Below are 23,337 nucleotides of genomic sequence, written 5' to 3'. Positions count from 1 at the left end.
CAAAATTAGAGCATCATTATTGACAGCCTAATTCTTCCCTATAGAGTCTCAAGATGGGAATGGGAGACAGAAATAAGATGCTTACACAGAAAGAGCAGGGGGTTTTTGAGTAGACAGAAACAGCAGACGTTACTTCATGTTCTCCCCTGGGTATTTTCCTGACCATGGTCAAGACCCAAGAGGTTGTATTTCACACTGTGATTCTTAACAAGCATGAACACACTGTCAGAGGAGGACAGTGGTGACTAGCAGTCCTGTGCTGCAAAAGCCCTGCCAGTCAGCTAGGGGACTGATGTGCTTGCTCTCATTGAAGATGCTTTAGGAAGGAGAGGCTGGCACCCAGAGTCCCTGGACGTGGGTCCAGCTGACTCTGGCTCTCAATCTGGTCCTACCACCTGCTAGTTCTGGAACCTGAGGAAAATCACCAAACCTCTTGGAGCCTATTTTCACTCTTAGAAAATGGGCTCATAAGCCAGGCGGTGCTGGCGCACGCCTTTAATCCCAGCACTTGAGAGGCAGAAGCAGGCAGATCTCTGTGAGTTCAAGGCCAGCCTGGTCTACAGATCAAGTTCCAGGACAGCCAAAGCCACACAGAGAAACCCTATCTCGGGAAGAAAAAAAAAAAAGAAAAGAAAAGAAAGAAAAAGAAAAAAGAAAAAAAATGGGTTCATAATCTGGTGATTAAGGCTAAGCAGATAAAGGCCTTGCTATTAAGCCTTCTGGCCTCCAGAGGTACACAGTGGCATGCCCATTCACATGCATACACACACAATGAATAAATATAATTTTAAATTTTTAATAGTATTATGGGGACTAGAGAGGTGGCTCAGCAGTTAAGAGAACTTCCTGCTCTTCCAGAGGACCTGAGTTCAATTCCTACCGCTCAAGTTAGCCAGTTCATAATAGCTGCAAGGTATCCAAGGCCCCCTCTGGCTTCTGCAGGTATCCATACACACATGATATACACTCACACTTGCACACACATAAGTAATAAAAATAAGTCTTTTAAATTTATTTTATTTATGTGCATTTGTGTTTTTGCCATGGGTGTTGAGGTCCCCTGAAACTGGAGTTTCAGACAGGTGTAAGCTGCCATGTGGGTGCTGGGAATTAAACTCAGGTCCTCTGGAAGAAGAGTCAGCACTCTTAACCCCTGAGCCATCTCTCCAGCCCAATAAGTCTTTTAAAAGGGTTTTTATGGATGAGAGTGAGCTCTTGTAATGCTCAGCAGCTGCTTCATTCCATTTCCTGTGACCAGGTTGTGCCTGTGAGCCTTCTTGTTTTGTGTGGATTTCTTAGACCAGTTCTAGTTACTAGATGGAGAGCTCCCAGGACCATTGGCCCTCATTAATGTGCCCATTTGTGAGAGCAGATGCGGTGTCCAACAAGGCAGTCAGCAGAGGACCCTGCAAAGTGGGGGAGCTCCTCTGTTGGGCTAGAGGTGAAGGACAAAGATAAGAAAATATAGACTGGCCGGGCGGTGGTGGCACACGCCTTTAATCCCAGCACTCGGGAGGCAGAGCCAGGCGGATCTCTGTGAGTTCGAGGCCAGCCTGGGCTACCAAGTGAGTTCCAGGAAAGGTGCAAAGCTACACAGAGAAACCCTGTCTCGAAAAACCAAAAAAAAAAAAAGAAAAGAAAAGAAAATATAGACTGTTTTGGGACTCAGTCACATGCCTGTTTTTTTAATTCTAGGATGAATGGAGCCAAAGAGAAATTGTGAGTGTGGCTATGGCTCAAGCCCTGGAGGAGGTGCGGAAACAGAGGGAAGAGTTCCAACAACAGGTATGCCCCTAACTGGCTACTAAGGTGTGTTCCCCTGCAGTCTCAAGAGCACTGTGCCTCCCGTTGGGGGCCATCAGAGAGGCCCCACACACCCAGGGTAGGCATGTCAAGGGTCTCAGGCAACATAGTCAATTGGGAGATGCCCTATGACCTGTAAAATTCTAGGAGAAACTATTACCAAGAAACTTTACTCCAGGTAATGCCCCTTCCTAACTTTTCATGGCTAGTTACTTAGTTGTAAAATATTGATTAGAGAAAAGTCCTTTAGTAGAGATCTAACGGTCTTAATTCTGTGAAGTGGTACATCACCATCTGCTACCCACAAAGGGTGAGTTCCCAGCCAGAAGTAAAGGGAAAACCATATGTGGGGACATACAGAGCACCTAGTTCTAGTCTTGCTGGCTAGAGGCCTCTAATGAGTTCTTGACCAATCTGAAGGCTAGTCACCTCTGAAAAGAACCTAGGGTAATCATACCTGGTACATTCCGACACCAGAATGAGGTGATACAAAAGGGTGGTGCAGCATACTCAGGAAAGGATGTATTGAGAGGCTGACCAAAACTTCCACACTCTAGCTTGGCCCAGCATAGGCCATAGGGCAAATGAGGGGAAGCACCCTGTGCAGGGCATTTAGCAGAATGGATCCAATTGCCATAGGTTTGTTCTAGGCTACGGATGTCATGGAGGGCTCCCCACCACCGCCCCCAAGTGGAAAATGGAGTCCCTGTGGGAGAGGGGATTTTGTCAGCCCCTCTCATGCTAAGTTTTCTGCTAAGGCTGCCCAGCTGACAGCCATCATAGAAGAGAAAAATCGGAGCCTGTGTGAAAAGGACAAAGTGCTTCTCCAGAAGGAACAGGAACTTCGCCAGCTGGAGAAAGGTGAGTCTACCCATGACCAGCAAGGGTATCACTAGTGACCTAGCCTATCACAAAGCAGTGTACAGTTACTGGCTCACACTGTACTCTACCACCCTAGGTCACGAGTCTGCCCTGCTGCAGATACACCAACTGCAGAGTGAAGTGGAGGCTTTAAGGAGCTACAGAGCCCAGGAGGCAGTGCAGACCGCAAGAGGAGAGGACCCCCTGCAACTGCAGGGCCAGGAGCCACTTGTGAGTGCTATCCCTATACTAGAGGTTAGGGTAGAGTGCCTACTCTGCACCTTTAGGGTCCTGTCTTTATGGTAAAGGTGCTCAGCTATCTAGGGGGCTTGAGACCTATGGGGCCATCTGTGTGGCAGCACCTGTTAGTGTGCCAGTTGATTGCCTCTAGTTGCCTGGCAGCCACTGAATGGAATCATCTTATGTCTGACCTTAGTTCCCACCAGCAGCTTGCTGCAGCATGCCAAAGAACACCTATGCAGTGAGCTGGCACTTCTCCACAGACCTGCATCTCAGCTCCTGCCTTTTGTCTTGTTGCCACTATCCCATAGGTCATCACAAAAGCCATGCAGGATTCTGAGTATGAGCTTCAGATTGCAGAAGGAACTCCAAATGGTGAGGTTGAGGCCATGGATCTAGAGCAGCTACAGAAAGAAAAGCAGGACTTAGAGCAGCAACTTACAGAGAAAAATAAGGTGAGGACACCCTGCACCTGGCTAGCCATGGGTCTGCTCTAGCCCAGCTCTCAGGCCTGAGACCCTGCTGTTCCTCCTCAATGTCGTTATCCCTTCCACCAAGTCTGCCATCTCTCCTTAAGAGGTTGGTGCTGGCTTTCTGATGGCTGTTGGTCTCACTCTTCTGTCCCACTATGTTTACATCTCTCAGTGCACATTGAAATCCTGTGCAGTGTAGTGATGCACACCTGTAACCCTGCACTCTGGAGACAGATGCAGAAGTACCAGAAGAAAAGGCCAGCCTGGGCCATGTGAAGCTTCTTTAGAGACTGGTCTCACCATGTAGCTGTTTGTTTGTTTGTTTGTTTGTTTGTTTGTTTGTTTGTTTGTTTGTTTGTTTTTCAAGATAGGGTTAGGGTTTCTCTGTAACAGCTCTGACTGTATTGGAACTCACAGAGATCCGTCTACCTCTGCCTCCTGAGTGCTGGGATTACAGCTATGTGCCACCACCACCCAGTGTACATACACAAAGTTTTTTTAAAAATCTTTAAAACATTTTCCTTTTTTTATTTTTGTTTTTGTTTTTGTTTGTTTGTTTTGAGACAGGGATTCTCTGTGTAGCCCTGGCTGCCCTGGAACTCACTCTGTAGATCAGGCTGGTCTCAAACTCACAGAGATCCGCCTGCCTCTGTTTCCCAAGTAGCTGGGCAATGGTGTCACCTGCCTTTATTCACAGTACTCAGGAGGCAGAGGCAGGCAAATTTCTGAGTTTGAGGCCATCCTGGTTCCAGGACAGCCAGGGCTGCAAAGGGAAACCCTGTCAAAACGAAGAGTTTTGTTTTGGAATTCAGCCTTTTTAATGAATGATGGAATGTGTAGTAAACTATATTTAAGCCTTATAATAATAAACCCACTGATTGTAATATAAAAATAAAATCAGTGGAGCCATGCAGTGGTGGTGCACACCTTTAATCCCAGCACTTGGGAGGCAGATACAGGCAGATATCTGTGAGTTCGAGGCCAGCCTGGTCTAGAGAGGGAGTTCCAGGACAGCCAAGACCTCACAAAGAAACCCTGTCTCAAAAAAAATAAGTAAATAAAATAAGACAGTGTTAGTGGATTATACAGAAAAACTTCATGACCTTTTGCACTATCTTGAATTACACTGCAGAGTATCAGTTCAGCAGTGATAACTGTGAGATCCAAACCAAAAAAAAAAAAAAAAAGAAAAGAAAAGAAAAATGAATCTGAGGGGCTGGATAGATGACTCAATGGCTAAGAGCACTGCTGGTAGAGGACCTGAGTTCAATTCTCAGCATCCACATGGCAGCTCCAGTCCCAGGATCTGACACGTCAGAAAGCAAAACACCCATACTTTTAAAAAATGGAATATATTCTACAGAGCCACTCACAGGAGCACTCTCCAAGTGTATGGGCACTGCCAGCAGGCCTGAGGGCCCACACACAAGGTTGGGTAGGCAGTGTTCTATTGGAAGAACATGATGATACTCTGGCCTCTCTGGAGCCTGGGAAGGCAAAGGGTGGAGCAGCAGCAAGGAAGCCCAAGGAGTCACTGAGAATAAGCCTACAGGAGGGCCTCTTAAGGCCTTCTAACATGGCACTGACAGCTGGCTTTGGGGTGGGGGTTACCTCAGATTATGAAGCAAATGCAACAGAGGATGCTGGAACTTAAGAAGACTCTGCAGAAGGAGCTGGTGAGTGCCCACTTGTGCCCTCCACACACTCAGTCCCACATCTCCCCACTCCCATGCCCTCCCTGATTTTCTGGTCCTCTTGGGGTCCTTGGCTGCCTGGGGTGCTCTCTTAGTTGATTGCAGAGGGTTCTCTAAGAGGTTGGATGTGGGCTGGTGGGAGAAGGGTCTTGAGAAGTGTTCTTGTGACAATGCAACCTTGGGCATGAGGTCTGAGTCTGCCTTCTCCATGCCTGCATGCATGTTCTCACACAGATAGAAAAACATGACCTAGTTCCCTCCTCTCAGCCACTGACCCCAAGAGAAGAGCTAAGCCTTCCTCAGGTTCAGGCACTTCCCTGGTCAATGGCCCTTTTGCCCAGTGATGTACAGTTAGTTAGTCAGGAGCTGGTCACAGCTGGGTCTGGTGAATCTTCCTGTGATCCTAGACCTAGCTGGAGGGCTTTGACATGGCACATTTCCCATTGCTTTTCAGAAAATCAGGCCTGACAGTGAGCTTTTTGAGGTCCGGGAGAAGACAGGTCCTGAGATACCAAATATGGCCCCTTCTGTCACCAATAATGCTGACCTGACTGACGCCCGAGAGATCAATTTTGAATACCTTAAACATGTTGTTTTAAAATTCATGTCCTGTCGAGAATCTGAGGTAAAGACTTGCAGCTGCTTTTTTGGGTGTTGGGCTCGTAGAGTCTATCCTGCATGGCTTCCCTCAGTCTCCTTCTACCTACTTCCCCTCATCCCTCAGTGCTGACCTGCTAAGCAGACTGTAATGGGAAGTGGCTCCTGGGGAAATGTGGGTTCCCCTCTGAATTCTAGCTTTAATGCTGCTGAAGCTAAAGACTTAGAAACAGTCTGTCCAGCATGAAGAGCAGGGTAGCTATTGAGAATGTTCCCTTGGCTCTCAGTCCCCAAAGTGAGAGATGACTCAAAAAGCTGGAATTGCACCCACTACCTCATCCTTGTGAACCAAGGCAAACAGGAAGTGCTGCCATTTAACCCCTTAACTGCCTGCCTACCTACCCCCCCCTCCCCCAGGCCTATGGCAGTAAAAGTGGGTTTTGTTTCAGGCTTTTCATCTCATAAAAGCAGTGTCAGTGCTGTTAAACTTCTCACAAGAAGAAGAGAACATGCTCAAAGAAACTCTGGAATATAAGGTAAGCTTCCCTAGTCTGCTGTTTCCACTGCTGCACAGGATTGTCAGTTACCCAGGCACTGGCATCCAGACCAGCTCCTGAGGCAGGTGACCAGCCACAGCTGTACCTCAGCTTATTTGCTTTTTGCTTTCGGTTTTTTAAGACTGTTTCTCTGTGTAGCCCTGGCTGTCCTGGAACTTGCTCTAGCCTTGAACTCATAGAAATTCACCTGCCTCTGCCTCCCAAGTGCTGGGATTAAAGGCTTGTGCCACCACCCAGCAGCTTACTTGCTTTTTGTAAGATGAAATTGACCAGGCAGTTCAAAGAACAGTCTTTTATTTGTATTTTATGTATGAGTGCTCTGCATGTGCACCTGCACACTAGAAGAGGGCATCAGATCCTGTATAGATGGTTGTGAGCCACCACATGGTTGCTGGGAATTGAACTCAGGACCGCTGGAAGAGCAGCAAGTTCTCTTAACTGCTGAGCCATCTCTCCAGCTCCTAAAGAACATTCTTTAGCCCAGTGTTCTGTTCTTTGTCACCACCAGATGCCAGACTTTGTTCATCACAGCATTTTCTTTTCTTTTTTTTTTTTTTTTTTTTTTTTTTTTGTTTTCTTTTTTGGTTTTTCGAGACAGGGTTTCTCTAATGTAGCTTTTGGAGCCTGTCCTGGAACTCACTCTGTAGCCCAGGCTGGCCTCGAACTCACAGAGATCCGCCTGCCTCTGCCTCCTGAGTGCTAGGATTAAAGGCGTGTGCCACCACCGCCCAGCAAACCTGGAAATTTTTTTTTTTTTTTTTTTTTTTTTTTGGTTTTTCGAGACAGGGTTTCTCTGTGTAGCTTTGCGCCTTTCCTGGAACTCACTCTGTAGCCCAGGTTGGCCTCGAACTCACAGAGATCCATCTGCCTCTTCCCATCACAGCATTTTCATTGATGGAACTTCTCTATTGCTCCAGTTCTGGCCTGGCGCCTACATTTAACATTGTTTTTTTTCCCTGGGCTGGGGTATAGCTCAGTGGTAAAGTGCTTGCCTAGTACGTGCAAAGTCTCAGATTCAGTCACCAGCACAGCAAACCCCATGAAATTGCTAAGGCACCTGCATAAATGCTGTAATAGAATGGGAGAAACCCACCTCCAGTTCCACTCTCTTCTCATCAGTCCAGTTCCTTCCTACCATTTCTTTTCCTGAATCTGGGCTCTTAGCCCTGCAGACTGGGTTATTGGAAGCTTCCTGGTTACTCCTCTGACCAGCTGGGATGACTAGAAGACAAGGGTTGTTTCCGCTCCCACTGCCCCTAGTTCTGTTTCTCAGCTCAGGAGCTTTTTCTGTTTCAAATGCAGATGTCTTGGTTTGGATCCAAACCAGCTCCCAAGGGCAGCATCCGGCCATCTATCTCCAACCCTCGGATACCATGGTCCTAGAACCACCCAAGGATGGAGCTACATGGGCTGACACTCTTTCTGTGAAAAGAACACTGACACACCAGACTGGGTGGGTTTTTAAACGCTGTAACTGCAGTATTTTGTACAAGTGTCTAGACACTGTTTACAAGCCTACCTGCCTGCAAGCTGATAAGAACTTCAGAAGGGAGCCAACCCTATCATTCTGGTCACCAAACAAGAGGAATCCTGAGCACTGACCAGATCTTCACCGTGCTGCTAATATCCCAGCTCTGGCCAGCTGCAGTTGAGTCCTCTATCATTTAATATTAGCACTTAAAATTGAAGTGACCGGCATGTGAGGTAACAACTAATTATCAAACAGAGGTGACATGACTAAAGGTGGAGCCAGTCCTTTCATAAAAAGCCAACTCAAGGGTGGTCTTTGAAGTCCCCTTGCACTAGCATGTCGGGGTTCTCATGAAAGTATCATTTCACTTTGTTTCCCCAACCACCTGGAACTTGAGATGTGTCCGTCTCATAGGTAATGGGGCCAGTGTGGACTGATGAGTATGCAACTTTCCAGTCCTGAGAAAACTAGCAAGCAGATGGAATGATCTCTACATACAGCACCAAATACACTCAATTGCCTTCTTAATGAATGTACTTGTCTTGGATGGGTTGCTGGTAAACCATTTTAAACTATTTTTTATAGCAAAAGTTCTTCACTATTATAAACATGTCTCCTGTATTATAAAATCCACTTAAAAAGGAAAATCAGAACACCATGTCTTTCTAGTGCCAGGACTCATGCCCCTTTGTCATTTTGCTTGCCTTCTGTGGCACCTGCTCTCTGAAACGGTAGAGTTTCTCTGGCTTTGCTCTGAATTCTGTCATATTACCACTGAGCAAAAGCCAATCACACTTTTCTACTTAAGAACAACCTGCTGAATTCAATGGAAGCAGGCTCTCACTCTCCTACCCAAGTATTTAACACTACATTCATACATGGCATCCAGACAGCCCAGCTGGCTGCCACACTTGATAGCACACATGCCTCGGTTTTAGCTGATAGAAACTTATGTTCATTTTTACACTTGTTCTGGATAAGCCACATCAGATCTCAAGGGAAACAATTTGAGTTTGATCAAAGTTTCATTAGCAAATAAACTAATAACTGGAGCTTCTAAAGTTACCATTTAAGTAAATTTATGTTTTTCAGCTTAAGGTCAACATATGTATGTATAAACATACAATGTGCCATACAGAAATCCAGGTATTTGCAGCATTTGCCTTCTAAGTCAGGATGGCATTGCTTTGGCTGTGGCTCTTCTTGAAGTTTCCCTTTAGGATGCCCCTTACCATTTAGTGGGGACATGAAACCAGAGTCCCACTGTTCTGTGACTTTACTGAGGAAGATGTAGCTTCTCCACCAAGTAAGACTTCCTCCTTTCCTCCTGTCCCAGGTAAGAACCCTCAGAGGACTGGGCAGTCCAAAAGTAGCTACAATCCCAGCTTTGGAAGCCCTTTCTAGGCCTGAGGTTTCCCAGCCCCTTGAGCTGGTATTCTTTCTCTCTCCTCTGTCTGTCTGTCTGTCTGTCTGTCTCTCTCGCTCTCTGTCTCTCTCTCTCTCACACACACACACATACACACACACACACACACACACACACACACACCCCTACCTGCAGGTTGAGGTCTGGCTGTGGGGCCCACTCATTTAAATGGCTTTCCTGCTGCATGTTGAGCTCCTCCAGCACTAGAAGAGTGCAGTAGCTATTCCAAGTGGCTTGTGCACTTTACTTCTATAAACTTTGGTGACGAGACAGTACATGTAGCCCTTTATATATGAGCACTGGACTGTGATCGTACTACCGATGTAAATAGGGATAGATGTTATTATCTGAAAACTGCTGTAGCCGAGTCATTTGTGGTGCAATACTTTTTGATTAAAGCTCTTCAAGATGCAACTACAGTGAGATGTACTTGATAAAGCTTGAGATGTGGTTTTTGGGTTGGGTTTTTTTCTGTTTTTTTTTTTTTTGTTTGTTTGTTTGTTTGTTTGTTTTTTCAAGACAGGGTTTTACTGTGTAGCCCTGGCTGTCCTGAACTCACTCTGGAGACCACGCTGGCCTCTAACTCGGTATCTGCCTGCCTCTGCCTCCAATGCTAGGATTACAGTCATGTGCCACCACTGCCTGGCTTTGTATTTAGTATTGCAAGGGTTATAGATGTTTGTCTTTCAAAAGGAAGCAAACTCCCCAGGTTACAGGTGAATAAATACATGATTTAATGAAGCCTACAGCCTAGTCCTACCTCTCAAGCATCAGTGCTTCTGCAAAGAATCTGGGAAGGGCAAGGCCCATGGCACTTTATCCACAGAGCTGCAAGAATATGAAATAGGGGCCTCTGCCAGCTCTTAAGCTGCGATTATGACGCTCAGGAACACTTGCTTTATGGCTAATAGCTAACTGCCTTTGCTGGGGTTTAATTTAGTCTGGAAAGAAAATTTGTCAAGGCATGACTGACTCCTATAATACATCAGACCCTACACCAAGAGATGGTGACCAGAACTTCCCAAGACTCCAACTGTAATCATACAAATGGATGACTTTTGAAGCCTCAATTAAACATTTGACATTTTATTAAATAAGCTCCAAAATTACATACAAATCAAAGGAGTAAGAAACAATAGATATCAGCAAAATGCCTCTTGGTAGCGTCCAGCATCACTGTGGTCAAAGTGTGGCATAGCCATGGCACTGTCATGCTTGCCCCCCACCCCTCAGGGATGGCAGGACAGGGACACCTGTATCCCTTCCACATCAGCTTTCCAAACCATCCCTTTCTTTACCATTTAACATACAGAGAACACACTGCAATGAATAGACTAGTAAGCCAAGAGCTTTATTAATGCAGCAGGCACTTTACAATGAACCCAAGAGAGAGCCTGTCTTCTCTGGGAAGACGGAGTGTCTGTACAAACTCTGAGGTTTTTTCCACTTCAGAACCCAAGCCCTCCTTCTCACAGCAGCCCTTGGATTTGCACCTGCCCAAATAGTCCCTCCCCATTTCAAACAGTGTACACAGGTACACCTGACATAATCTGGACAGTCAGTCTGATAGTCAAGTGTCAGTTCTGTGTTACTCTGTAGACAAAGGCGGAGACACTGATCCTGCAAAGAATTTAGGAAACAATAAGACAATTTCTCCCTCCACCTTAAAAGTAAAATACATTTCAGCAGATTTGTTTCCTGAATATTGAGCTGGGAGTTCAGGAAGATGGTCCATTGTCAGTCCCTTCTTCACCAGCCTGGGCATCCAAAATTCTTCTCAAGGTAACATGATTCTTTTTTTTAAACAGTCTTTCTTGCTGTAAGAACTCTTATAATGGAGCCTAATCCTCCTACAGCTAAGGCCTGTGGGGACAGGAAAAGGAAACATGTCAAATGGTACCTGACTATCCAGAAGGGAGCATCACTTGCCTGGAGAGATAAGGACACATATTCCCAGACCTAAATCCCACCATGTTCCATATTCCAGACTTGCTGGGAAAGATCAAGTTCTAGGGAGGGACCCGTCCCAAGGGTCCCAAAAGCTGCCAACTCTTAAAGCAATAGAACTGGCTTGCGACCCCAAGCACAAAACAGCCTCACTGCTTCCAGCCTGCCCTAACCTACCTATCCATGGAAATGCACAGCAGCCCGTGGAGAACTGCCTGCTGACAGACTGACACAAAGTCACCTCACAGGGATGCAAGAGCCTTGCTACCACACCACCTGAGAGTCACTACCACCACCAGCAACTTCTGAGCCTAGGCAATGATGAGGTTTAAAGGGCTCAGAACCCCCACCAAGAGGACCAGAGGCCACAGCCCAGTGGCTGGAAACTGACCTAATAAAAGCAGCATTCTTAAAACTCAATACTGCCAAGGGGTCTAGTTCAGTGACTCACTTGCCTAACACATACCAGAACCCTGGTTCTGCCTCTAGCATTGGAAAAAAAAATCTCAAGCTGGAGATGTGGTTGAGTTGGTAGAGTACCCAGCCAGCATATATGAAGCCCAGGATTCCATCTCAACACCATATAAACCCAATATGGTGGCACATGCCTGCAATCTCTGCACTAACATCACAAGTTCAAAGTCATCCCCAGTTAAACAAATTTGAGGTGCTGGGCGGTAGTGGTGCACACCTTCAATCCTAGCACTCAAGAGGCAGAGGCAGGCGGATCTCCGAGTTTGAGGCCAGCCTGGTCCAGAGTGAGTTCCAGGACAGCTAGGACTGTTACACAGAGAAACCCTGTCTCAAAAAATAAATAAATTTGAGGGTAACCTGAGCTACATAAGACCCTTTTAAAATTCTCATGCTGAACCTCTTGGCAAGAACTGTATTCACGGAGCAGGGGAGGGGGGGTGGCTGGGAGACAGCTCAGCGGTTAAGAGCAGCTGCTCTTCCAGAGGTCCCGAGTTCAGCTTCCAGCACCCACATGGCAGCTCACAACTGTCTGTAACTCTAGTTCCAGAGGATCTGACACCCTCATACAGACATACATGCAGGAAAACACCAATGAAGACAGAAAATAATTATTTAAAAAATAAAATAAAAAAACTGTATTCATCACAGACCAGTCCGGTCCCCTTAAGTGGTGGGTGTATTTGCTGAAGTGTTGGGGGGCTTGCCTGACATATAAGCAGGACAAAAGCTTGACACATGGCCTTAGTCCTATACCCTTCAAGTAATGGACAAAAAAACCTTTTCTGCTTCAAGTCAATGAAAGCCATATTAAATAACTCGATTTCTGCCAACTGCCCCTTCTGTCAGTGAGTGGACCAGCCATTTCTAAAATGTCTTCAATTCCCTGTTTGCAGCAGCTCTCTTCCACAAAGGAAACATCAAGCCCCTTCCTACCTCACCATGCCACCTGCCTCATGTTCTGTATCAAGGGTAGTTTGTCCTGCCTAGCCTAAATCCACAGCTAAAAAGCAAACGTAGTATGACTGCCAGTATTTGAAGATCCTGATGAGGTGCTTCCAAGGTGAAGAGAAAGTGCGATGTCACAGCTTAGGCCTGCCATTCCTAAATGACCTAAATGAGCATCCTACATCTGTTCTAAGTCTGACATGCCAGTATGAACCTTGGGGGAACTGCAGCCTGCAGTGGAGCGATGTAGTCACATACCTTTTCATGCCACTGGAGTAACACAGCACTGCTATTTTCTGTAGGCTTCTCAAATCCTTTATAAATGTACTTCATTAACAAGTCAATGCCATTTCTGTCCAGTGACTGCACAGCCTGCTCAATTTCACTGCTCTTAAAGTTTGTGAGTACTTTCAGAACTACACCCTGGGCTCGGTCCTACAGAGGAAAGAAAAAGTGAGTGAGGCCAGAAGTTTCAATCCTAACACTGCTACAGAACACCACTGGACAAAACATGATAGAAACACCATCCCTTTCTAATTCATCTAGGGAAGAGCTACATAGATGAGCTGAACTTCTTTGGCTTTACATTTCACTGTATCTCATATTTCTACAAATAAGTGACTCCACTTAGTGTTGAGATTACAAATAGTTTACTGCAGGTAAATATGACTTTTTTTTTTTTTCCTGGTGCCAGGGATTGAACCCAGGGCAGTCCATATGCTGGATAAGCCCTCTACCACTGAGCTCAGCCCAGCCTCAAGTGTCACTACTTTTGATACATCAGCAAAGCCTTAGAGACTATAGATTACAAGGTTATCAAGCTACCTACTGCACCAGTATCTGGGGAATAGCATGTGGCTTCCCAGTGATGTATAACTGCTGTCTAGGGAGCTCATGCTGCTGCTGAGGACACAATCAAAGCCCTGGTCCTACCTTCACAGCTTGATTCTTGGTGTTGATTGGAGAGTTCCGCAAGGCTGCATGGAACGCCCGAAGCATGTCCCCTGTGCATCGAGGCCAGTTAAGGATGGCTAAGCTCAAAACATGTCCATGTTCTCATTAATGACCTTACTTAATAAACAGCTCAAGAGTAATCAAAGGGATCCTTATCCATACCAACTACTGTCTCCTGCTGGCCTCTTCCAGGCAGACATAGCCTATTATAGCCTTGAGCTTTCCTAATGTACAGGAAGGAGTGAAAGTTACCTCTACTAACCTGAAAGCTCTTCCAGTGTATCTCCCTAAACCTTCCTCCTCAAAAAACTGCTCACTTTTGTAAGAGTCTGATAGAGCCTACGTGCACCTCCTCTAGGCAGTCTGCCCTACAGGACCTTCATGCACAAGTGGACTGGAAGGAATTCTCTCTCACCTTCTCATTCTAAAAGGAAGAAGAGAGACATAAACACATCTTAACTCTTCACTCAGTGCCTCTTATCAAACTACTAAAGAAATCAAGTTGTGTCAAGTCCACCTCCCAGGCCAGGCCTCCTAGTAGCACATGCCTTTAAATCTTAGCATTCAGGCAGAGGCAGATTAAATAACAGCCAGAGAGAGCTACATGGTTATACCCTGCCTCAAAAAAAGAAAAGGGGGGAAGGGGGAGCCGTCTATTTTCCAAATCAGCAAGGTCTCACTTTTGGCCCACAAAATGAGCCATTTGCTCCCTTGTCCCACAAACCTTAGAATCCCAACTCCACATTCACTGCTGAGTTCTGAATACCCAGCACACAAAAGAAAATTACAAAGTAGGTTATGTCCCCAAAGGTGACACCTATTTTAAACTGAATTACATCAGCCAATTTCATTTCCTCATGTGAAACATTGGCTTAAGCCAAAAAACTTCAAAAATAGAACAAGGAATGACTCTGCCCAATCAGGCCTTTACCCCTGTTCAGCAGTCTGCATGTGTGACAGCTAGCCTCTGGTGCAAACCTGAATTCCCAGCTTCCCCAGTAAGCACCATCTAGAAAAGCTAGTCTATACCACCAGGCAAGCCACTCACCCACTGTGCTGGACCAGACCTACCTTATACAGTAGACCAGCGCCCACACCTTATCTTCTAGTTTTGGAATTCCTTTTCCTCAAACAAAGGCTAGTCCTGATACAGTCACTAATACCCCTCTTCCCCATAAGTTTTCTAATTTGGTATCCCTAGACAGTATCCCCAGAGGCTTAACAGTACACATAAACTATCATTTCATTTGCAAAATGGATGATGGAGAAGGACAAATGATGTAATTTAGTCCATGAGGACAAAAATGTTAGGCTGGATACTGCTTGACCACCTGCAGCTTTTTGTCCAGCAAGCTCTGCAGCCACTGACAATCAAGGGCCCCCAACTGCTGGGTAGAATGGGGAGCAGGGGGGGCATCTCTCCAGTCACACAGTTTATTAAACTACCTCTATACCCAGATAGCTTCCAACACTTTCAGAAAACAGGTTGTGATAACTGAAGAACCTTCTAGACTATTCTCTGCCATGGCCCTACAGCCATTTAAACCAGAAGATTCTTTGATGTGTGCTGCAGAATGCTTAACAGCCTCTTTGACCACCCTAACATTCCCAGTAACATCCTAAAACTATGATAATCAAAATGTCACCAAACTTGGCCAAATTTCTTTGGGGTGAAGGATGTGGAGGGCGGGTGTGGAAACTATAAAAGACACTGCTCTATAGTCCGGCTTCAATGACCAGAAGCTGCTTTACTGAGGAAGAAAATGAGCTATAGTGATACTTTAAAGCTTCCAGAGCGGAGGAAAAAAATCTCCCCAGGGTCTTGGACCCAGGACCAGATGCAGTCAACATCTGCAAAATCCTCTAGGACAAGAACCTGACTTCTTCCTTGGAGACAATGAAACTGGGTCAAAAGAGAAATTTCCTGCCCAAGGTCAAGGTCACAAAACTACAATGACCTTCAAATCCAAGCTCTCTCTATAATCCATTGCCACTAGCTGTGGAGGACACCAGATGTTAGTTCAGTGAAGCTCCCATTGAAGTGGTGAAGACAACATAGTTGTCTCTATCATTTGGGGAAAGAATGCTGAGGCTGAGAGAGTATGTGACTTATGGAAGGTTTAAGCAGATGAGAGCCAGCCTATGTGAATGCACAGACAGCTTTCCACGTTCTCAGTCTCCTATTCCACAATGACAATTCTCAGCACAGCCCTGAGACCACTTCCTCCTAGCCTCCCCCCAAACCTCTTTGCTCTTCTCTCCTAAGACTCACATGAGGTTCTGTAGATTGAATGCAATGATCTAAGTGCAACACTTGGCACCTCGCAGGGACTCAATTACTAGCTCCAGCCTTCTCCCTACTTGCCTAACATCTGCTAGGGTTTCATTTGTCATCTGCTAACCTCCCTTCTCCCAATCCCAAGAGGTACACTCTCCATGGTAACAAGGATTCTGATACTGCCATGAGTGTAGAAACCATCTCTATAAGCTAAGGCCAAATGCCTCACTCTGGAGCCTTGTCAACAATGAGTGCCCATAAGCCGGTCAATCTCCTGCACCACACTAAAAACCAATCTTCCCTCCAGGGGCCATTCTCATGACCCCATTTAACCATCTGAATGGTGCAGGAAATACAAATTTGAAATCTCCACGTTTGAAAACAAACTCCTGTTCTGTCTGGAGGGGTTTTAAAGATATATTAGAGAGCCAGGCAGTGGTGGCACACGCCTTTAATCCCAGCACTCGGGAGACAGAGCCAGGTGGATCTCTGATCTCTGTAAGTTTAAGGCCAGCATCGTCTACAGAGTGAGATCCAGGATAGGCACCAAAACTACACAGAGAAACCCTGTCTCGAAGAAAAAAAAAAAAAAAAAAGATATACTAGAGAAGCACTAAAGGACTCCTCCCAAAAGCAGTAGGCCTGACTTCCCAGGCTGAGTCAACTGATTAAACACCCCGAACCTGACTTATATACAGCAAGAGCCTCCAACCCTGCCCTAGCAAGTGCGGGGGAGGGGTACACACTTCCTGTCAAACCATCTGAATAAAGAAAAAAAAAAAAAATCTTCCTGTGAGAGTAAGTCAGTTTCCTGTGTTGCTCAAACTGCTAAAAGGCCAAGCCAGCTGTGACAATCACCTCTATTTTTACTCTTCTGTTCTAAACGTATGTTTTCTGTGGCCACTAGAGCAGTCATTTCTAGTCGCCTGGGAACTACTTTTATACTTGACACTGTATGGTGTTTCTTAGTCTCCGATCACTACCTTTTTTCCATGCTTCCTGCATAAGGCGGTTAATGAGAGAGTCGCAAATCACTTGTTGAATGTGGCTCGGCCCATAAAGGCTCAAAACCCAAGGTGCTCAGAGGAATGTGGTGGCAGGTGAGAAGAGGAGAAAAGGTGGCACGGCAATCTCACACCCTCCTCAACCCCCCACCCCACCCCACCCCGGTCCGTCTACCCCCAACAACCCACCCAACTATTTTCTTCATGCTGGGCTGCAATCCGGCCCAAGAAAGCCACAGACAGGCTCAGCAGGGCAGTGGGCCTGGCTGCTCAATGAATCCAAGGTGGCTCACCTCCGGCCCTCCCGAGGATCAGCGCCCGGTAATGGCCCCGTTTCCTGCAAGGAAGGATGGAGGGATACTAAGACTCATACATGGCCTCCCTGAGGGATGCGGAGCGCAGCCGGGCGGAGGTGTAAAACGAGCTCCAGGGCCGCGCTGCTGAGAAAGGCTTGAGGCCAGGGACTACGGACCCGGGGACCCTGGGACTGACAAGCCGGGCAGGGGCAGGGGCGAGAAGGGTGAGAAGGCCGAGCCCGAGCGGCCGCGCCGGGAAGGATATTGCCGCAGGAGCCCGTCCACCTCGCCAGGGTCGGGGCCTGGCTCGCCCGCCGCCGCCGCCGCCTCTTCCTGCTCGTCCACAAATTTGTTCTCGTCAAACTCGTCGATATCCACCCGACGGAAGCGCGAGGACAGCGTGTTCCGGGCCATGGCAGGAGCTCGGCGGCCGCCCAGCCGGCTCTGCTCCACTCCCCTCCGCACCGGCTCCGCTCGGGGGCGGGAAGCCGCTGCACAGCACCTCCTCCCCTCCTCCGCGCGCAGCAGCCGCCGCCCGCCCACTTCCGGGGCACGCCGGAACCGGAAGCTCTCGTGGGCGGGGCAGTGCCGCCTGACCGTGGGACGCTGGTGTGGCGTAGTCTGTTAGTGCACCTGTTATGCGTCCTCCTACCAGCAACGGGCCTGCGAGCCCAGCAACCGCCTCCATCCGCTCCTGAGGATGAAACCCTTGAGCTGAGTCAGGGTGAGTGGGAGTGAAGCACAGTGCCCGAGCCTGGCAACTTTGAACGAACCGCACTGACCCACAAGAGGATTCCTGTCCGGTTACATAGAAGTGACTTCTTTGTTAAAGGAGTAAAGGGTTTTAATGGCGTTAACGTATAACCCAGGGGCTGACAGGACGCTTGATGACATCTTTACTTGAATATGTAGCGACCCCTGCTGGCGCTCCGGAAAAAATGATGATTCTGTGGCCACCTGTATTGCAGGCCGATCCTGACTGGAGGCATATTTTAGGAGGCGAAAGCAATGTAATTCAGGAACTGATGGGAGAAGGGCAGTGGCTAGGACGCCTAGGATGCTGGTTTCTCCTGATTTCAGCTGTAGGCTAAAATGTATCTTTTCCGTAATAATACGAAAACTTTTATTACATTTTCATCTAATAGCACTCGAGCAAATGTCAGTAGTTGAAAACATGGTTTTTGCTTTGCATACTTCTCATCGAACTGTGTCTGCAGATCAAAAACTGCAAGGCTGATGCAACATAACCTTGGGATGCTAAAGCCAAGCTCCCATGGGAACGAGTAGATGCTGAATAAAGTCTCAGATCCTAAAAGTAGTCAAAACCCACCTGTATTCCTGCTCCATGCCTAAGAAGAAATTTGGGACACAGGCAGGTCATAAAATAGCAGAAATTCATATCTGCTATTATAAAGATGTTCTGAGGAGAACATCTTTAAATTTTCCTTATTATTTTACTTATATGAGTGTTTTGCCTGGCAGTGTTTCTGTGCACCACGTGGGTGTAGTGCCCTCTGGAGGACAAAAGAGGGCGTGGGATCCTTTGGAACCGGAATTACGCAGATGGTTGCAAGCCATTATGTCATATGGATGTTCCGGACGGAACCCCGGTTCCTCTGGAAGAGCAACCTGTGCTCTGCCGAGCCATCTCTCCAATCTGTCCCCTAGCATATCTCTTAATATCAGAAATACTGGTTTAACAGGGAAATGGCCTCAAATGATTATTTGAGTGAATGAAATAATGTTCTAGCTCGTGTTTATGGATGTTTGTCAGATAGGCTTTTAAATCCATGATAAGAAATCTGACCTAGTGGTGCACCCCTGTAATCCTGAGGATCAAGAGTCTGTGCATTATCCAGGCAGTGGTGGCACACACCTTTAGAAGCAGGTGGATCTCTGTGAGTTCGAAGCTAGCCTGGTCTACATAGTGAGTTCCAGGACAGCCAGGGCCGCACAGATAAACCTTGTCTCGAAAAACCAGAAAAAAAAAAGGGGGGGGGGGGTGTGCATTTAGTGAAACCATGTCTCAAAATAAAAAGTACTTGCTGCTCTCACAGAGGACCTGGATTCAGTTCCCAGCACCCACAGTGGCTCACAGTGCTCTGTAACTCCACCTCCAGGGAGATCATCACCTCTGCTGGCACTGCACATACATAGTACACATAAAATAATTTTTAAAAGCCATCTTATATTACATCAGGAATGACAAATTGCTAAGGAGAAAATTACTCAGTACCTGTAAGTCTCTTAAAGGGAAATGATTCAGTCTTTACTCGATTGGACAGTCTTGGAAGTTTTGAACAGAGAGGAGTGGTATGTTCTAACTGAATTTTAAAAATAGACTTCTAGCAGCCATATTAAAAAACATCTGGGAACAAGAGCTAAAGTTGTGAAGTGTGCTGGGTGTGGTAGGATCTCTGAGTTTGATTTCCAGGACAGCCAAGTCTACATAGCAAGACACATTTTTAAAGAAAAAGACCGGGCAGTGGTGGTGGTGCACACCTTTAATCCCAGCACTCGGGAGGCAAAGGCATGACGATCTCTGTGAGTTCAAGGCCAGCCTGGGCTACAGAGCGAGTTCTAGGACAGGCTCCAACAGGCTCCAAAGCTATACAAAAAAAAAAAAAAACCAACCCTATCTCAAAGAAAAAAAAAGTTTATTTAAGAGTAGGCTGGGCTTTGGGGATTTAACTCAGTGGTAGAGTGCTTGCCTAGCCAGCGCAAAGCCCTGGGTTCAGTCCTCAGATTGGGGGGAGGGGGGGTAGGCTGTAGGCAATAGTGGCTCATGCCAAGAAGATTCAAAAAAAAAAAAAGGATGATGGGAACATATCAGGTGTTTTCAAGATAAAGCCTACAGGATTTGCTGGTAAATTAGATGGGACATGTATTAGAAACAAGCAGTGTCAGGTAACTTCAAAGATGCAGGTGCGGGAATATAGCCTAGTGTGTAGTACTCATCCAGTACAGTAGAGATCCTGGGTTTAATCCTAGCACTATAAGTGTTACAGATCTGAGGGGAAATGTGTAAGTGTTACAGCTTGGATAGGAAGGTATCCTGAAAGTTGAGAGCCAAGGAATACCACAAAGTCACACCACACAATAAACCTTATACAAGAGATTTATTGGGAGGGAGAAAACCAGAATGGTGGCTGTCTCTGCTTGGGCAGAAACAGCAGAGAACTGAGCAGAAGGCAGGGTTTATGTAGAGTTCTTGGGAAGGAGGGTGGAACTTTTTAGGATGAAGCTTTCCAGGATAGGGATTGGTGGGATTAAAAGTCCAGAGTTTGGGCTTTTTACTCTGTAGGGAGGGGGCTGGGTCCAGCCATTTGGGCAGTTAGTGTGTTCTGTGGGTGGAACCTGACAGCTGGAGGTCCTCAAGGAGAGGGGCTTACAAGCACTATGAAAATTTTCCAAAATTATGCATAATCATAACTCTAGTAGAATCCTGAGCATCTAGGAAGTTGTACCTTTAGGCTCCATTTAAAACTAATTTACACTTTCTGCTCATTTCTCCATATCCCTTGACTTCACAATAGTCTGGGACAAGGCTCATTTATTCATCCATCCAGAATTCACAAGCTGGGCCTGGAGAGCACAAAACCGAATACATGATTCTGCCCGTGGAGACCTTTTTTTTTTCTTTTTTTATAATTAATTTAATTTTACATATCAGCCACAGATTCCCCTGTCCTTCCTCCTCCCTCCCCCCAGCCTTCTCCCCCAAACTGCCCCCGTTCCCACTTCCTCCAAGGCAAGGTCTCCCCTGAGGAGTCAGCCCAGCCTGGTAGATTCAGTTAAGGTAGGTCCAGTCCCCTTCTCCCTACACCAAGGCTGTGCAAAGTGTCACAGCATAGGCCCTAGGTTCCAAAAAGCCAGCTTATGCACCAAGGACAGGTCCTGGTCCCACTGTTTGGGGCTTCCTAAACAGTTCAAGCTAATCAACTGTCTCACTTATCCAGAGGGCCTGGTCCAGTTCCATGGGGGCTCCTCAGCTATTTTTTTTTTTTTAATGCTGAATGTCGTTTATTGAAGGAGGGAAGAGGTCTTAAATACAGGCTTACAGCACAATGGGACAACCCTGGAGGGCAGAAGTTCGCTACAGATGTTTTACAATCTTGCATCTAAGCTGTTAATGCCCATTGTGCAGGATACATAGACAAGGAACTTAAGCATTCAGGAGGGTGAAACCCAAGAGGGAATTAGCATAGGGAGGATATCAAGGTCAGGGTCAGCAAGCAAGGCAACAGTTATCCAAAACGGGGGGCCAGGGCCCTACAGGTCCCCCTTTTACTAATAAATGAGCTTCTGACTTAGGTCGCATGGGATGTCAGCAGGTCACCTTACCCATCATGGAGATGCCTGCCCAGGCTGCACAGGCGCTCTGTCTTAGGTTGGTGAGCACCCCCCAGGCATTACCCGTCTCTGAATACTCATTATCATACAGGCTCAATCGTGTGTGAGCTGCAGAGTTAACTGCTGCCAAAGATCTCAAAGTGGCACTGGGCTTGCAATATGTGTGTTTGACACAGAAAAGACCAACAGAGGTCCTGTCCCATCCATAGCCAGTAGGCTAAAGGCAACTGAGCCATTCCCTTCCTTAACAAGCCTTACTGCAAATTGGAGTCCTTGTAAGATGGTATCCCAAAAGCAAATGGAACTTGAGTTTATAAATTTCAAAGCCAATCGAAATGTATATAGCTATTGAATTAAATTTATCATGCCCAATAGAATGAAAGATTAACTAACTGTGGTAGCTACTTTTGCTGCCAGGGTCTCCACTGTGCTAGCTGTAGTAAGCAATTATGAAATGGTAATCCCAGAAACAGTAGCAGTGGTGGCCGCCTCTGCTATAACAGCAACAACGACGACGGCAGCGATGTCAAATTCTTTTCTGGAGCGTGTGGGCATCCACTGGCGTGGATACAACTCCAGGAACACAAACCACCAAGGCCCATTTTTCTTGATCCCAGCACGACTTAATCAGGCAGCTCTGCAAAAGAACAACTAAGAACCATAAAGAAAAAACAGGCAGCTCACAAGGAGCATAACTAATGGTCTTACAATGGCTGCATTTAGGCTGATAAATTTTAAGGTATCTCCCTATGCTAATTCCCTCCAGGGTTCCACCCTCCTGAATGCTTAAGGGAAGTTCCTTGTCTGTGTATCCTGCATAATGGGTGTTAACAGCTTAGATGCAAGATTGTAAAACATCTGTAGGAAACTTCTGCCCTCCAGGGTTCTCCCATTGTGCTGTAAGCCTGTATTTAAGACCTCTTCCATCCTTCAATAAACAGCATTCGGCATAAATAAATAAATAAATAAATAAATAAATAAATAAATAAATAAATTTTAAGGTATCTTCAAAGGAGGCTAAATGAATTTCAGGAGGCCAATAAATGTTGCACAGAGCCACAAAGTAATCCTTTTTGTTGTTGTTGTGTTGTTTTGTTTTCCAGACAGGGTTTCTCTGTGTAGTTTTGGTGCCTGTCCTGGAACTCACTCTGTAGACCAGGCTGGCCTTGAACTCACAGAGGTCCACCTGGCTCTGCCTTCCGAGTGCTGGGATTAAAGGCGTGTGCCACCACCGCCCAGGCTAATTCTGCCCTTGGAGACCTTTAAGACTTGCTCTGGAAACAGGCACAGGAATACAGCCTTTAACTCACTTTTATACCGAACATTTGGAATACAAGGGTAGGCTGCTACTCTTAGGGATGGGAGATGACTAAAAACTCTCCTTACATTACCTATTGAGTCCCTGTTTGTTCTGCTACCCAGGTCGGTTTTTTTTTTTTTTTTTTTTTTTTTTTTTTTGGTTTTTCGAGACAGGGTTTCTCTGTGTAGCTTTGCGCCTTTCCTGGAACTCACTTGGTAGCCCAGGCTGGCCTCGAACTCACAGAGATCCGCCTGGCTCTGCCTCCTGAGTGCTGGGATTAAAGGCGTGCGCCACCACCGCCCGGCTTCCAGGTCGGTTTTATGAACTGAACAACATTGAGAAACTGCTAGAGAGGGTGGCTGCTGACTGGAAGGCTCCAATTGGTCCATATGGTCATTTATTACAGAAACCGAGTCTATGTTGCTGACCTAGGTGCTGGTGGTCTGTCAAACTGTGGAGATGAAGAGCTGTGGCCACATTAACCATGCTAATATCAATGATACTTTGCGCAATATCAGGTCTTGGCTGGGAGCTTTGCAAGTTGTCAGGTTAACTTCTCTAATCCTCAAAGAGAGACTATTTTGCAGGTAAGAGAACCAACCAAAGATGGGAATGGAATTACCAAAATATCAACTAGTAACTAGCACTAAAGCAAAAATCTGAG

The 23,337-nt window shown here is 46.4% G+C and overlaps 2 protein-coding genes across 7 annotated transcripts in view; one reads left to right on the top strand and one right to left on the bottom strand.

The window, feature by feature from the left end:
* The window catches only part of Golga1 (golgin A1), a 56,719-nt gene extending 48,448 nt beyond the window's left edge, over window positions 1–8,271 (top strand). For all 6 annotated transcript variants that reach the window (XM_059260235.1, XM_059260238.1, XM_059260236.1 and 3 more), the window contains 8 exons: window positions 1,696–1,785; window positions 2,562–2,664; window positions 2,762–2,895; window positions 3,216–3,359; window positions 4,994–5,053; window positions 5,526–5,696; window positions 6,118–6,204; window positions 7,528–8,271. In XM_059260235.1, the coding sequence (XP_059116218.1) occupies window positions 1,696–1,785; window positions 2,562–2,664; window positions 2,762–2,895; window positions 3,216–3,359; window positions 4,994–5,053; window positions 5,526–5,696; window positions 6,118–6,204; window positions 7,528–7,608 (870 nt within the window). In that variant the 3' untranslated portion in view covers window positions 7,609–8,271. The remainder of the gene's footprint in view (window positions 1–1,695; window positions 1,786–2,561; window positions 2,665–2,761; window positions 2,896–3,215; window positions 3,360–4,993; window positions 5,054–5,525; window positions 5,697–6,117; window positions 6,205–7,527) is intronic.
* Window positions 8,272–10,192: 1,921 nt separating this feature from the next.
* Arpc5l (actin related protein 2/3 complex subunit 5 like) lies at window positions 10,193–17,563 on the bottom strand. Its single transcript, XM_059260232.1, has 4 exons — window positions 17,286–17,563; window positions 13,422–13,494; window positions 12,747–12,923; window positions 10,193–10,985 (listed from the first exon to the last, which is right to left on the bottom strand). The coding sequence occupies exons 1-4, from the start codon at window positions 17,432–17,434 to the stop codon at window positions 10,923–10,925; spliced, it is 462 nt and encodes a 153-aa protein (XP_059116215.1). The 5' UTR covers window positions 17,435–17,563; the 3' UTR covers window positions 10,193–10,922.
* Between the last annotated feature and the right edge of the window lie 5,774 nt (window positions 17,564–23,337).

The sequence above is a fragment of the Peromyscus eremicus genome, chromosome 4 (genome assembly GCF_949786415.1).
Source record: "Peromyscus eremicus chromosome 4, PerEre_H2_v1, whole genome shotgun sequence".
NCBI classification, from domain to species: domain Eukaryota; kingdom Metazoa; phylum Chordata; class Mammalia; order Rodentia; family Cricetidae; genus Peromyscus; species Peromyscus eremicus.
This window is presented reverse-complemented; position numbering and strand designations above follow the sequence as displayed.